At 40.4% G+C, this 13,973-nt stretch overlaps 1 protein-coding gene across 2 annotated transcripts in view; it reads left to right on the top strand.

Moving 5' to 3' along the window:
• The first annotated feature begins 940 nt into the window (after nucleotides 1-940).
• Nucleotides 941-13,973, top strand: part of las1l (LAS1 like ribosome biogenesis factor) — an 81,847-nt gene continuing 68,814 nt past the window's right edge. Inside the window, exons 1-3 of one of the 2 annotated variants that reach the window (XM_072595266.1) lie at nucleotides 941-1,053; nucleotides 6,943-7,068; nucleotides 8,653-8,722. In XM_072595266.1, coding sequence (XP_072451367.1) covers nucleotides 6,989-7,068; nucleotides 8,653-8,722 — 150 coding nt within the window. In that variant the 5' untranslated portion in view covers nucleotides 941-1,053; nucleotides 6,943-6,988. Of the gene's footprint in view, nucleotides 1,054-1,608; nucleotides 1,787-6,942; nucleotides 7,069-8,652; nucleotides 8,723-13,973 lie in introns of those variants that run through there. The other variant, XM_072595265.1, reaches the window with a different exon arrangement.

Genomic DNA, 13,973 nt, shown 5'->3' on the forward strand with positions numbered 1-13,973 from the left:
GGCTGCCTGGATGACAGAGGGATGAAAAGCACATTGTTCGAAATAGGTGGACATCTAGAATGCTTAGGTGTGGAAAGTCTCCTTGTTCGAGCAGAAGCGATGAAGGCGGAGGAATTGGGAAAACGGGTTAGTGTTCTTGCAGGATACTGGGTGGGAGGAAGTGTAGTCCAGGCAGTTATGGGGATCTGTGAGTTTGTAGTAAATGTCTGTCTGGAGACTGTCACTGGAGATAGAAATGGAGAGATCAAGAAAGAGGAGGGAGGTGCCAAGCAGAGTTTAGATCAGAGTGGTGCTGTAAAAGCACAGCAGGTCAGGCAACATAGGAGGTGCCAAGCAGAGTTAACATTTCAAGTCCGGTGACTCTTGTAAATATATCACTTAGTACGAAGCATTCAGAAGCATTTAAATGATATATTTGCTTCAGTTACTTATAATACAATACTATGCTTAACCATTAACTAACACAGTGGGTTGTGTAACCCTTGTGGGGACGAACAGACAGTGGAAAAGTACTGAGTACATCTGACTTGTAAAGATATGCTGATGTAACCACACAATAGGACTTTTAACAAAGAGCAGTGTGTACTGGCGGCCATAGTGGCGGTTGGGAGAGCGAGGCAGACAGCGGGGGTGTTGCCACCCTGTGAGTGCAGATGCAGGACATGTTGCAATCTGTGGTTAAAAAAAACAAGAACTATTTCGCGCCATCACCTGCAGAAGGAGGTCACATGGAGTCAGATATCCGGGAACGCGAGAAGACGGAGAATGGAGTCAGGTCAACAGCCAATCAGAAGACAACCACACCTCAATGCTTGCACAATGTTCTGTGATTACATGACGTTTTGTACTGTATAAAAGACTGGGTCAGGGGCAGGATAGGGGTTGGACTTCGTGAACTGACAAACTTTGCTGTTTGTCAGGGACGGGAAGATCTAGACCCAGAGCTCTGTATACTTTATCCACTCACTGCTAAAATGAAGTAAGAATTTGAGACCGAATATCTTCTCCTATTGCTTCATTAAAAGAACACGCAGGACTCGGCTCACACATAAGGTAAAGTAAGCTGGTAGATTGAGCTAGAGTCCAACACTCTTCATCAGAATTTGAATTATCTTGATGAGTTGAAAAATCTCCCTCCATGTTGTATTATTCAATGATTAGTTTTCTTATTTTGATTCGGCAAGAGAAACTCTCCCACTCTATAAAAATCTGGTCACATGATGTAGAGGAGCTGGTGTTGAACTGGGTGGATAAAGTTAAGAATCACACAGCCCCAGGTGATAGTCTAATGGGTTTATTTAGAAGTTACCTGATGAAGGAGCAGCGCTCCTTCCAAATAAACCTGTTGGACTATAACCTGGTGTTGTGTGATTTTTTTTAAACTAAAATCCAGTATTTCAGTCCTCCGGAACCCTTGTTCAACCAGAAAAGTTTCCACATCGGACCATCTCAGAGGTGCACAACTTCAGGCTGCTCCAGCTGCCGAGCACAAAAGTTCCTATTCTTCCAACCTCATTGGCTGTCCGGTGAGGTGGATAGGCGGTGCGCCGGGAGGACCGGTCGCTGATAGGTCGGAATCTCTGCCAATGTCGCGGACGACATCTGGATGGGTTTGCGCATGCGTGTATGCGGCGGCAGCTGCAATGGTCGCGGAAGGGAAGACGACCAGCCAGGTAGTGGCTTGGCTAAACCGGGCAGAGTGGGACCAGGTGATCGAGTACCTGTACAGTAGGGATAGTAAGTTGCAGCGGCATGCACTGGACAGGATCTCCGCCTGGAAGAGCAGGTAGTTGCGGCGATTTTGTTGAAGGATCAGCGGCTGAGTTCTAATTGTTGTGGCTGGGAAAGGCCGATCGTTCGTACAGTTAGGATCCTTAACAATTCATCATGCAGCTGCGTTTCATTCACATACGTTACAAAAATATAACAATTGCAATTGGTGAAATGTGAATTTTACCAAGTACTGAAAGTAACGAGTTCAGTTTCTACACAGAGAAACATCATTAATGATATAATTATATTTACAGTGTCAATCAGCCTGTTCTTTGTAGCGAATCTGATATCAATTTCCAGATGTGTTTCAGTTGCACCAGGGTACCTGGCAGTCATTTTAACATTGTCATATAATTTTGTTTTTAGGAAATATTCCATGTCCATACTAAATGTCTTTTTTGCTAGTTTAATTTGACCCTCTTCCTCTTTTCCTTTGAATCACTGGAACAGTTCATTGGATTAAAGATTTGTTTTCTCTGTATTGTGTACTGTTTTATGCAAGATCATGTACTTCTAGGGTAAGTTGAGGAATGAATTTAAGCCCTGGCACACTTGTTTCAGGTGGCTATTCATCCTTATTTAACAGTTCTTCAGGATAAAAGATTACTTTCTTCCACTTCACTGGTACCTGAAATGGTTGATAGGTCCAATGCTTCCTACAGATTCTGCCATAATTTGGCTTTTCTGTAGGAATTCTTGGAGGACATTGCTGAAATATATTGCTGCCACTCAATTTAAGAATTTCAGTGAATTATAGGAGACCGTAGGACTAGGGCAGTCATAAAAGAGATGTCCTGTAACAGGTTAATGATCCATGGGATTGGGAGTGTTCTGTAGTGTAGACTTCTGTAGACTTCAGGAAGGCCCTGAAAACCAGTAGGTGTAGCTAAAAGTTGAGGTTAGGGTTTACATATTTTTTCTAACTTATTATTTTGGACTTGCCTCTTATTCTTAATCGGTGTATGTGTGTTATGATATTAACTTTCTTGTTTAGTAATTAATAAACTCACTTTGTGAACTCAGGAATGCCTGGTTAAGTTAGCCTCCCTTTAAACACATGAGTTCATTTACAACAAATGTAGAATGCTGGAGAAACCCAGTAGGTCTGGATCATCTGTAGAGAGAGTCATTAGTCTGTTTCAGTGTTGTATGATTCATTCAGTCCTACACGTTTGCACCAACCAGATATCCTAAACTGATCTAGTACCATTTTTACCAGCATTTGGCTCATGTCCCTCTAAACCCTTCTTATTCATTTACCCATGCAGATGCATTTTAAAGGTTGTAATTATACCCACCTTCTCCACTTCTTCGGGCAGTTCATACAGACACCATCTTCTGCATAAAAAAGTTGTCCCTCAGGTCCTATTTAAATTTTTCTCCTCTCGCCTTAAACCTCTATTTTTGAATTCCCCTATGCTGGGGAATTAGCTATTCACCTTATCCATCCCCCTCATGATTTTGTAAATCTCTACAAGGTCACACTACAGCCTCCAATACTCCAGAGAAAAAAGCCCCAGACATTTAGGCTCTCCCAATAGCTCCAACCCTCCAATCCCGGCAACATTCTTGTAAATCTTTTTTGCACCCTTTCAAGTTTAAAAACATCTTTTCTGTAGCAGGGAAATCAGAACTGGACATGCTATTCTAAAAGTCCTGTACAGACTCAACGTGACAACTCCTATACTCAATGCACTGATTAATGAAGGCAAGCATGCCAAATGCTGAATGCTTTCCATACCACCCTGTCAACATGTGACTCAACGTTCAGGAACTATGCACCTGCACTCCTAGGTCTCTTCATTCAGCAACACTCCCCAGGGAGAAATAGTTAGCCTTTCAATCCAGTAAAGGTTACAAGGCCAGTGCATTCAGGAAGGGTCACTGGACCCAAGTTGTTGATTCTGATTTTTCTCCACTGATGCTGGCAGACCTGCTGAGCCTTTCAAGCAATTTCTGTTTTTGTTTCTGATTTCCAGCATCTGCAGTTCTTTCAGTTTTTATTATCAGGACCTTCAGTTCATTTGGGTCTGGGAGAAAAATGTTCATGAGGAAATTGGTCAGTTATTAAATTGGCCTTGTGACCAACCAAAGGGCTGAGTGAATAGAGGAGCAAATTCATCCCTCCTCAGCTGAGAGCATAACTCTTTCGGGTTAGATTTAGATTCCCTACTGTGTGGAAACAGGCCCTTCGGCCCAAAAAGTCCACACCGACCCTCCAAAGAGTAACCCCCCCGACCCAATTTAAATAGGACCTGAGGGACAACTTTTTTATGCGGAAGGTGGTGTCCGTATGAGCTGCCTGAGGAAGTGGAGGGAGGTGGATATAATGCACCTAACACTATGGGCAATTTTAGCATAGCCAATTCATCTGCCCCGCACATCTTTGGACTGTATTTTGTCTTGAACCATAAAAATTCAGAGATGTTGCCTGGGCTCTGCATGTATTTCTTTGTCTAATTTTATGGAATGAAACAGCTGAACAATGATACAGCAGAAAAGAAGTTTATTTAACTATTTGACAGTGAGCTGTTTGTTAGAACTACTTCATTAATTGTATTTTCTTGTTCTTCACATAACTTTTTTTTGTAAATATTTACCCATTTCCTTTTTGAATATTACCATGAATCTGCTACTGTTGCCCTTTTCTGACAGTGAATTTCATATTACATCAACTTGTGTTTCTTAAAAAAAAAGTCAAATTTTTTTCTTTGCCAAACCTTAAATCTATGTCATCTGACAGTTTCTGTTCTTCACGACCATTCAAATCTCAAACTGCTTTTAACACCCTCCATCCCTTTAACAACTTACACTTTTTCTGGCCTGATCAGTCTATTTTCACTAAGGACTCCTCATTGCTCAGTATATTATGATGATTGTGTCTTTTTTATTTTCTGGACGGAATTGGAAAGCTACTTTTAAAATTGAAGACTGTGGAAGGAGTTGCTGCACTTCTGAGTAGCAACTTGCTGAAACTCATTGTTTATGGTATTTATCCTGCCATTGTATGAGCTGTATGGGAAGCTGTGAATGTCTGGCGCAATGGGCTGTGTACGAAGTGAAATTTAGTGACCAACAGATTGCTGAGTAGTTTATGGAATTGTGACCAGTTGTGGATGCCAAAGGCTCTCAGTCTGATTAAATTATCTGATTGTCTTCCAGGTAGCCAAAAGGTTTGTAGTTGAGAATGTTACCGGCAGAAGCTTTCGGATGGCTGAAAGGACAGATGTTGCCTTTTTTTTCTCCAATAATATAGCTAAAGTCTTAAAGCCTGTTTGTTTTCCATTGCCGGGTGCTGTAAACTGTGCCTTTTACCTCCTAACAAGAAGCCTTGCAGTTAATGTATTAGTTGTCTATGCCTCTTGAGAAGAAGTGAAAAATATCTGGAGAAAAAGAGTGTAGGTCAGAAATCCTGGCAGATCTTATCTGAACCCTATGGACTGGGCCTTTTGAACTGCTTCTCCCATTTTATTCTCTTCATCCATAATGTGTGTGTGGTATAACATAAGATAAAGGGGCTTTAGGAGGATCAATGTTTTAAGTTATAGTTATAGGTTGACAGTTCATAGTTGTTTATTTGTGGTTAGAATCTATTTATAATAAATTCTCATTCTTGTTAAGTATAGAAACCTGGTCTGTGTTTTCCATTAGCCTTGGCCTATCTGACAGGTAAATTGGGGACTTCATATACTTGGATAATAGTGAGTTTTGAGAAGATTTGCAGCTCAGGTTGAGGCTTTGGATAATATTACTGACTTTTGTGATGACTTTGGGAATAGCTAGCCTGATTTCCAGCATGCTACCTTGTGAGATGTGACAGTCTGCATGACCAAACAGGAGAGCCTGAGAATTTTCAGGGCTTGCAGAACATTTTTTGTTCCAGTCTTAACTGAAAAATTTCATGCTCCTTTTTTTTCTGATTTTTATATTGATGAGTTTACCAGTGCTAACTTCCTGCTGAAAAGTCGAACTACTTTGCTGTTGATTTCTACTCTGTCACTTTCTTTTTATGTGGATATTTCTAATTCGCTTCTAAAAGTGCGGTCACCCTAATGCAGAATTCTGGGAATCATCATTTTTATTCACTGGGGTAGCGTGCTAGAAATTGAGCCCTGCTATTTCCAGAGATGTTGCAGACAGTAAAGACTTTATAAAAAATGTGAACCTCCATAGTTGACCTGAATTTCAGACTCAAGTTGATAGCATGGACCAGGTTTTGTACTGAACAAGATATTAGTGTTTATTACGAGCAATTAAACTGTAGCTATAGGTCAACAGTTATAACCCATCAGCATATAACATTGTAAATTAGGAGTTTTTAAACTTTTGTTTACACACTTAGACACAGGCAAGCAAGGTAAAAGTATGGCAGAGTATGCCAGATAAAAGTATGCCAGTAAAGGTATGCCAGATATTTTTCACTTCTTCTCAAGAGGCATAGACAACTAATACAACTTGGGTACAGTCGCTATGTTTTCTACAGTCAAAACTCACTTCAATTTCTGTTTTTCTGTATCTTTCTCTCTACTTTGTTTCCAGGCAGGCAAAATATCTGTCATTGATATCGATCCCTAGTCCATAGACCAATGAACAACCTCTTGCCAGCAAAAGCTGTAGTGGTACTCCCACTTTGACCCTAAATGATCTGAAACTCAACTTCAATGACTGTTTCTTCAAACAATTTATGCAAACTCTGCAATAGTTGTTAGGTTATGTGCTTTTGAAACATACATCCACCCTTTCAAATACTGGGTTTAAAGCTTTCTTATTTCAATCCACAGTTTCTTAAAAAGCACTAAGTAAAAATACACAGTCTTTACACCATTGTGTATCTTCCTCCAAATGGCATACACCTCAGTCTTTTGACTTTGGATTAAATAAGGTGGGTACAGAATTTGAAAATTAAGAAAACTAAATGTCAGGACAATATGTGGTACCTGCATTCTTTGACTGTATAGTAGACGTTAGCAATGGTCTGCTGATGGTCTAGCTTGTTGGAGTTCTATAAAGTTTGCAGTGCAGAAGGGTTTATGTCTGTAACAGACCTTTGCTTATTTAATCTGCAACTAACCACAATCTTCCACATTTTGCCCCATAAACGTGTGCTGTTCATTGGTGTGGTTATACCGATATTTGATGAAGCTTGTATTTTTTCTTCCCGTTTTATAGATATGGCAATAGCACTCCACTTGCTGTGGAGTGCACAGAAGCTCTGATGCAATGTAAACTTCAGGATGAGGCTGGGAAAACTGCATCTAGTGAACTGATTCTCTCCTATGGACTTGCTCTAGTCAGGTAATGTATGTCTGTAAGAAGACTCTTTATATTCATGTGGCAAATTTATTTCCTGTATCAGTTAACCCCCCCAACCCCCTGAGGTAACCTCCTTCACTTTCTACTACACCTCCAGTTCTGGTGTCATCTACAAAATTACTAACCATACCTCCTATGTTCACATTGAAGTTCAGCTCGTGAAATATTACTTGCACACAAACTGAGCCTGTATTGTTGCCTCAAAAAATTTGTTCAAAAGAACTTGACGTTTAACACAGTACATGTGATATTTTTCATTTTGAGGGTCCTGCTTATGACACTTTGTGCCTTTTCATGCCAGTACGCTTGCCTCCTATCTTTGCTATGAATTCTGGCTTCCTTGCTAAGGTATAGCAAGATAGCTTAGAAGAACTCTTGGCAATGTGCCTAAGTTCCCTCTTATTCTTTGTGGTTCTTAACAGAGTTCTGACAAACCCTGGTTGTCAACAGAGCTGCAATTTAAAATTTGATTGTGTAGCTGTCATAAGGAGTTGCCAGTAAGCGATTGAGAAGCTGACTCCTCTCTCTCCACTTCAGTTACCCACCACCCCTCAGGCTAATTGTTGTATCACAATTACTAAATTACTAAATATTTTTTTAAAAAGTGGGCAGCACGGTGGCACAGTAGTTAGCACTGCTCCCTCACAGTGCCAAAGACCTGGGTTCAATTCCCGTCTCAGGGAATCCCCGTGTCTACGTCGGTTTCCTCCCACACTCCAAAAATGTGCAGGTTAGGTGAATTGGCCATGCTAAATTGCCTGTAGTGTTAGGTGAAAGGGTAAATGTAGGGGAATGGATCTGGGTGGGTTGCACTTCGGTGGGTCAGTGTGGACTTGTTGGGCCAAAGGGCCTGTTTCCACACTGTAAGTAATCTAATCTAAAAAAAATTCTATTCCCACAAGTCTTCACTGAAAATAGCTAACTCAGTTCAGACTCCTTTTCCTGCCACTGTTCAAACAGTTTGTGTATTTTATGGTGAAAACTTTCAATTACAATTTCAGCAAGCTAAATAACATGGGCAACTGATCCAATGGTTACTATGACCTGAGGGGGACAAAAACTGGGATTGTCATTGATATTGTAGGAAATTGATATTTTGCTTTTCCCCACTTTGCTGACAAATACACTTTTAATGCTGAAGATACAAACTACAAGTTTTTAAGAAATAAAATTCAAGGAAAACCAGACAAAATACGGGTAGATAAATCATAGTATTTATGCAATTTGTAAAGTAATAGACATCAGAATCCTTTGCCAGTCCTCTACTGTACTTGTGCAATTAATTATTAGTATTTTATATTTTTGTTATCAAATGTTGTAATATGAATAGGGAATATGGAACAAATTTCAAGTAAAGCCTGAATTTCAGTTTCATTTTAGAATAGGAATTAAGCCATTAAGTGACCCATGCACATGATCACTTTTGGCATTGATCACAAAAAATGAATTCTGTTGGTTGGGTCACCTGTATTAATGTTTTTGCAACTAACTTAAAATTTATCAGATTATTCAGATAATGTTACTGATTACATGTTTAACAACATTGGATTCATAAATTCTTTTTAGGTTTGTTAATCTGATTACTGAGAGGAAGCAGAAAATTATTGCTGTCTCACTGAGACGTTTGGCAAGTCAGGTAAGATATTAGTACACATACTCTCTATAAATATTGCATAATAACTTGGAAAAATGGCATGCAAGAATACATGCCTATTCATGTGTCTGTTAAGATGCCTTTTAAACATTGCTATTGTGTCTGCTTTTACTACCTCCTGGGGCAGTACATTCCTGCGGGGAGAGAGCTTGCCCCTCACATCTCCTTTAAACTTTCCCCTTTTTCTTAAACCTATGTCCCATAGTAATCAGCATTTCTACCCTGAAAACAAGACACTGACCATCCGTTTTATTCATGCCCCTCATAATTTTGTAAACCCTTTAGCCTCTGATGTTCGAGAAATCAAAGTTTGTCCAATCTCTCCTCATAGCTAATATTTTCCAAACCAGGCAGTATCCGAGTAAACCGTTTTCAGTACCCTCTCCAAAACTTCCACATTCTTCTAATAGTGTGGGGACCAGAACTCTAACCATCAGCCCTAGACATTCACTGACCTTACTGTTGCTGGATTTCCCACTCTCAATATCCTGGAGCTTATCATGGATCAGAAACTGAACTGGACCAACTATATAAATACTGTAGCTACAACAGGAGATCAGAGGTGAAGAAACCTGCAGTGAGTAACTCACTCCCTAAAGCTGTCCACCACCCACAAAGCATGAGCCAGAAGTGTGATGGAACTGTCCCCATTGGCTGAATGAGAGCAGTTTCAATAATAACATCAAAGGACCAGGAGAATTGACGTTTTGGGCATAAGCCCTTCTTCAGGAATCCTGAAGAAGGGCTTATGCCCAAAACGTCGGTTCTCCTGCTCCTTGGATGCTGCCTGACCTGCTGCGATTTTCCAGCAACACGTTTTTCAGCTCTGATCTCCAGCGTCTGCAGTCCTCACTTTCTCCCAGTTTCAATGATAGGTTTATGCTGTCCAGGACAAAGCTCACTTGATTGGCACCACATTCACTCCCTCCATCACTGACTCACAGTAGCAGCAGCGTGTTTACCATCTACAAAATGGACTGTGGAAATTCACCAAGGCTCCTTGAAAAACACATTTCAAAGTCCATCTTCTAGATGGCAATGGTCATAAGGGCAACAGATACATAGGGACAGAACTACCGATAACTTCCCCTCCAATGTCATCACCGTCTTGATTTGGAAGTGTATCACTGTTCTTTGTATTGCTAAGTCAAAATCCAGGAACACCCTCCCTCCCTAACAGCATTTTTCCACCAAATGCATTGTAGCAGTTCAAGATAGTAGCTCACTACCACCTCTCAAGGACAACTAGAGATGGGCAATAAATGCTAGCCCAGCCTTAAACACCACATCCCATGAGTGAATTCAATTCAAAACTAATTGTGACACAACGGTTAGCACTGCTGTCTGATAGTGCCAAGGGTCAAGGTTCGATTCCAGCCTTGTCTGTCTGTATGAAGTTGGCACATTCTACCCATGCCTGTATAGGTTTCCTCCGGGTGCTTCAGTTTCCTCCCACACTCCAAGGATGTGCACGTTAGGTGGGTTGGCCATTGGAAATTGCACCTTAGTGTCCGGGGAAGTGAAGAATAGGTGGATTATGGGAATAGGGTTGGGGGGCTGGGTCTTGGTCTGAGTGGGATGCTCTTTGGACGGTCATTGCAGACTCGATGGGCCAAATAGTCTCTTTCTGCACTGTAGGGATTCTGTATAGAGTGGCAAGCATATAATTTCAGCCACGATTACTATGTGAGAGAGTGAACATCTGACTGGTCAGAGTCCTGGAGAGTGTGCATCTGGGTTGTTGGAAGTCAACTTTGCAACTTAAAAAGAAAAGGTCAAACATAGCTTCATATCGTGGAGCACTCAATTCTTCGATTGGTACATTGGCATCAAAATATGTTCTTCCTTTTGTGGTCAACCAACAATAGCAGTGTTACCATATCAACATACAGAATCTATACTCTTTCCCACAAGAGTATATCCTGCCCTTAGTCTAAAATTGCAACTAATTTATTTATTCTCAATAGTGGTGATTTTCTCCAGGATCTTTCAATCATCAGTTAATTGATTAATACTTTGAATGATACCAGACATAATGAGTGTAATATTCTGTCTATTTTGATATCATATCTAAGAGATCATATCTAAGTATAGATGCAATGTAGCTGTGGACCTTTTTAGGAACATGAGGCATAGCCAGCCTCCTCATGCTATCCCAGATCCAACTGCCTTGCCGAGTGAATGGTTCACACCACTGAGGGATTAATTGTGAATTGCTGGGAGACAAGGCAAACTCTCCATATTGCAATCTGATGCTTAAAAGCATCACTTCTGCATATGGATTTGCCATTGTTAGTGGAACACCTGTTCAGAAGGCGAGTAGAAAAACCTTGTCCAGTAACTACCAGTCCTACCTTCCGGAATAGAGGACAAACCTGGTGCAAGCAAGCGAGAGAGAATATGGCCTTAGAATTGCTTCGTCCATTTGTAGGTACAAGATTTAAGTTATACCATCATGATCTGGTGATTCACAGAAGCATCGAAAGTTTGTAGTGAGCCTCAATCTTATGCAGTCACAATACCTAATGAGGTGATGTTAAGGAGAAGTGCATGTCAGCTAGTTCATGTACAATTGTACATTACTCGGTGTTCCAATTGTACATAGAACTGAACCAGGGATAAACTTAGGTGAAGTTGTGGATGATCATTGAAAATAGTCAATAATATGCAAGATATCAATACACCTACAGCTCACAACCATTCAAACACCAAGTCTAGATCTTGGTCATGCTATTCTAAGTGAAATCAACGAACATGAAAACATGCAAATTAGGATCAGAAGCAGGCCATACATGTTCTGCAGTCTGCTATTAATCAATAAGATCATAGTTGATCAGCTAGTTCTGAACTTCACAATCCTATTCTACTATTCTTAACCTTAGGATTCTCTTGCTACTTAGAACTTTAAAGGAAGTAGCTGAAGTTATAATAGTTGCACTGGTGGTAAACTTCCAAGAATCTGTAGGGGACTGGAAAACTGCTTGTGTAATGCTGTTGTTCAAAGATGAAAGGAGGCAGTAAACTAGTAACCACATAGGCCAGTTAGCTTATCATTAGACATTGGGAATATATTAGTCGACCATAAAGGGTATGATATCAGAGCATTTAGAAATATACAATACAATTAAGTAGAGTCAGCATGGCTTTCTGAAGGAGAAATCATGCTTGACAAATTTATTAGAGTGCTTTGAAGGAGGTAGCAAGCAGGACAGGTGAACCAATAGATGTGGTGTGTTGTAAGTTTATAAGAGGTTTTGATAATTTACATGAGAATACTTGAGCTGAAAAGAGCCCATGATGTTCTGGGCAGTTTCTTAGCATGGATCAAAAATTGTTTAACTAATGAAGACAGTTAGGACAAAGTGGTCATTTTCAGTATCTTTCAACTAGTTGAATATTATAAGGATCTGAGCTGGGGTCACAACGATTTTACAATATGTCTTAATGACTTTGGAAGTGAATGTGCTATTAGCACATTTGCAGATAACACAGAAATAGGTGGGAAGGCAAATTCCGACGATGATAAAAAGTTGACCGATGTGGGCAGAAACTTGGCAGATAGAATGTAATGTGGGAAAATGTGAATTTATGCAATTTCACATGAAGTATAGGAGAGCTGAATTTAGTTTAAATGGGGAACATCTACAGAAAGCTGCAGTGCAGAGGGATCTGGTGATCCTTGTGCATGAATCACAAAAAGCTAGTGTCCAAGTTCAGGGAGTAATAGGGGAGGCAAATGGAATGTTGAGCTTTATTTCAAAGGGAACGGAGTATACATATAGGGAGATCTTGCTTAAACAATGCAAGGTACTCGTCAGATCATACCTAGAATGCTTTGAGGAGGTCTGGCCAACTTGTGTAAGGAAGGATAAATCGGCACTGGAGGCAGTCCAGAGAGGGTTCACTAAATTGATCCTGATGTGGAGGGATTTTCTTATGAGGAGCAGTTGTGTAGGTTGAGTCTGTACTCATTGGAATTTAAAAGGATGCAAGACAGTCTAATTGAAACATCCAAGGCTCTTAACAGACTTCTCAGGGTAGATGGGGAAAAGTTGTTTCCCCTGTGGGAGGGTCTAGAATTAAAAGTCATAATCTCAAAGTAAGGGGTTGCCCATTTAAAGACAGATGAGGAATTTCTTATTTCCGAGGATAATGAATTGGTGGAATTCTTTACTGCAAAATGCTGCCAATGCTGGATCATGAACTATACCCAAGACTGGGAGATCTATATTTAATCAGTAAGGAGAGCAACTGTTACACGGCAAAGGCAAGAATGTCAAATTGAGGATGATCAGATCAGCCATGATCTTGTTGAAAGGAGGTGCAGACACAATCTGCTGAATAGTCTTCTGCTTTGATGGACTTGTGGTTTAACAATCTGTTTATCATTACCTTAAACATTCAAGAAATATACAGCCACTTCTGTGCCAGAGATTTCCAAATTTGCACAACCCTCAAAACATGATTTGTCCCTTTCCTAAAAGAGTGACCCCTAATTCTAAAACGGTGCCTCTTTGTTTTGGTCTCACTCATAAAAGGGATCATCTTTTCCATGCCCACCTTGTCAAGACTGTTCAGTATCTTATGTGCTTCAGTCCAGTCACCCCTTACTCTTAACTCCAGTGGAAACAAGCCCTTTCTGCCAAAACCTTTCCTCATGAGACAACCCGTTCATTTCAGGTTTCAATCTAGTAAATGTCCTCTAAACTGCCACCAGTGTATTTGCATCCTTCTTTAAGGAGCCCAAAACTGCTCACAGTATTCAAGATGTGGTTTCATCAACACCTTTTGTATAACTGTAAAATAACATTCATATTGATTGTAACAAGGTCAGCCAGCTGGGCATCTTAGAATGTGTTCCCTGATTTAACCAGATTAACAGCCTCAATCAGGGAGGCATGGCTGACCGAGGAGAGCCAGAGATTTTGGCACTCAGAGCTGACTCTGAAGAGGCAGCACTAGAGTCCAAGATTCTTCATAAGAATAAAGGATGATGGTGACTGGGTGCTGGTCTCAGTAGAGCTATTTCAACATCCTTACTTTTTTTTAGCTTCAGTTCCTCTTGTAATATAGCAACCCAGTTTTAATGCCTTGCTGTACCCATGTACTAATGTTTTATGACTCATGCAGTAGAATACCTAAATCCCTCTGCATCTTAGAAGTCCATAGTCATTCTCTTTATGTAGTGTTCTGTTTTTCTAACTTTTTTCTGGCAAACTGAACAGCTTCACTT

This window comes from Chiloscyllium punctatum, chromosome 25, assembly GCF_047496795.1.
Source record: "Chiloscyllium punctatum isolate Juve2018m chromosome 25, sChiPun1.3, whole genome shotgun sequence".
Classification (NCBI taxonomy): Eukaryota; Metazoa; Chordata; class Chondrichthyes; order Orectolobiformes; family Hemiscylliidae; genus Chiloscyllium; species Chiloscyllium punctatum.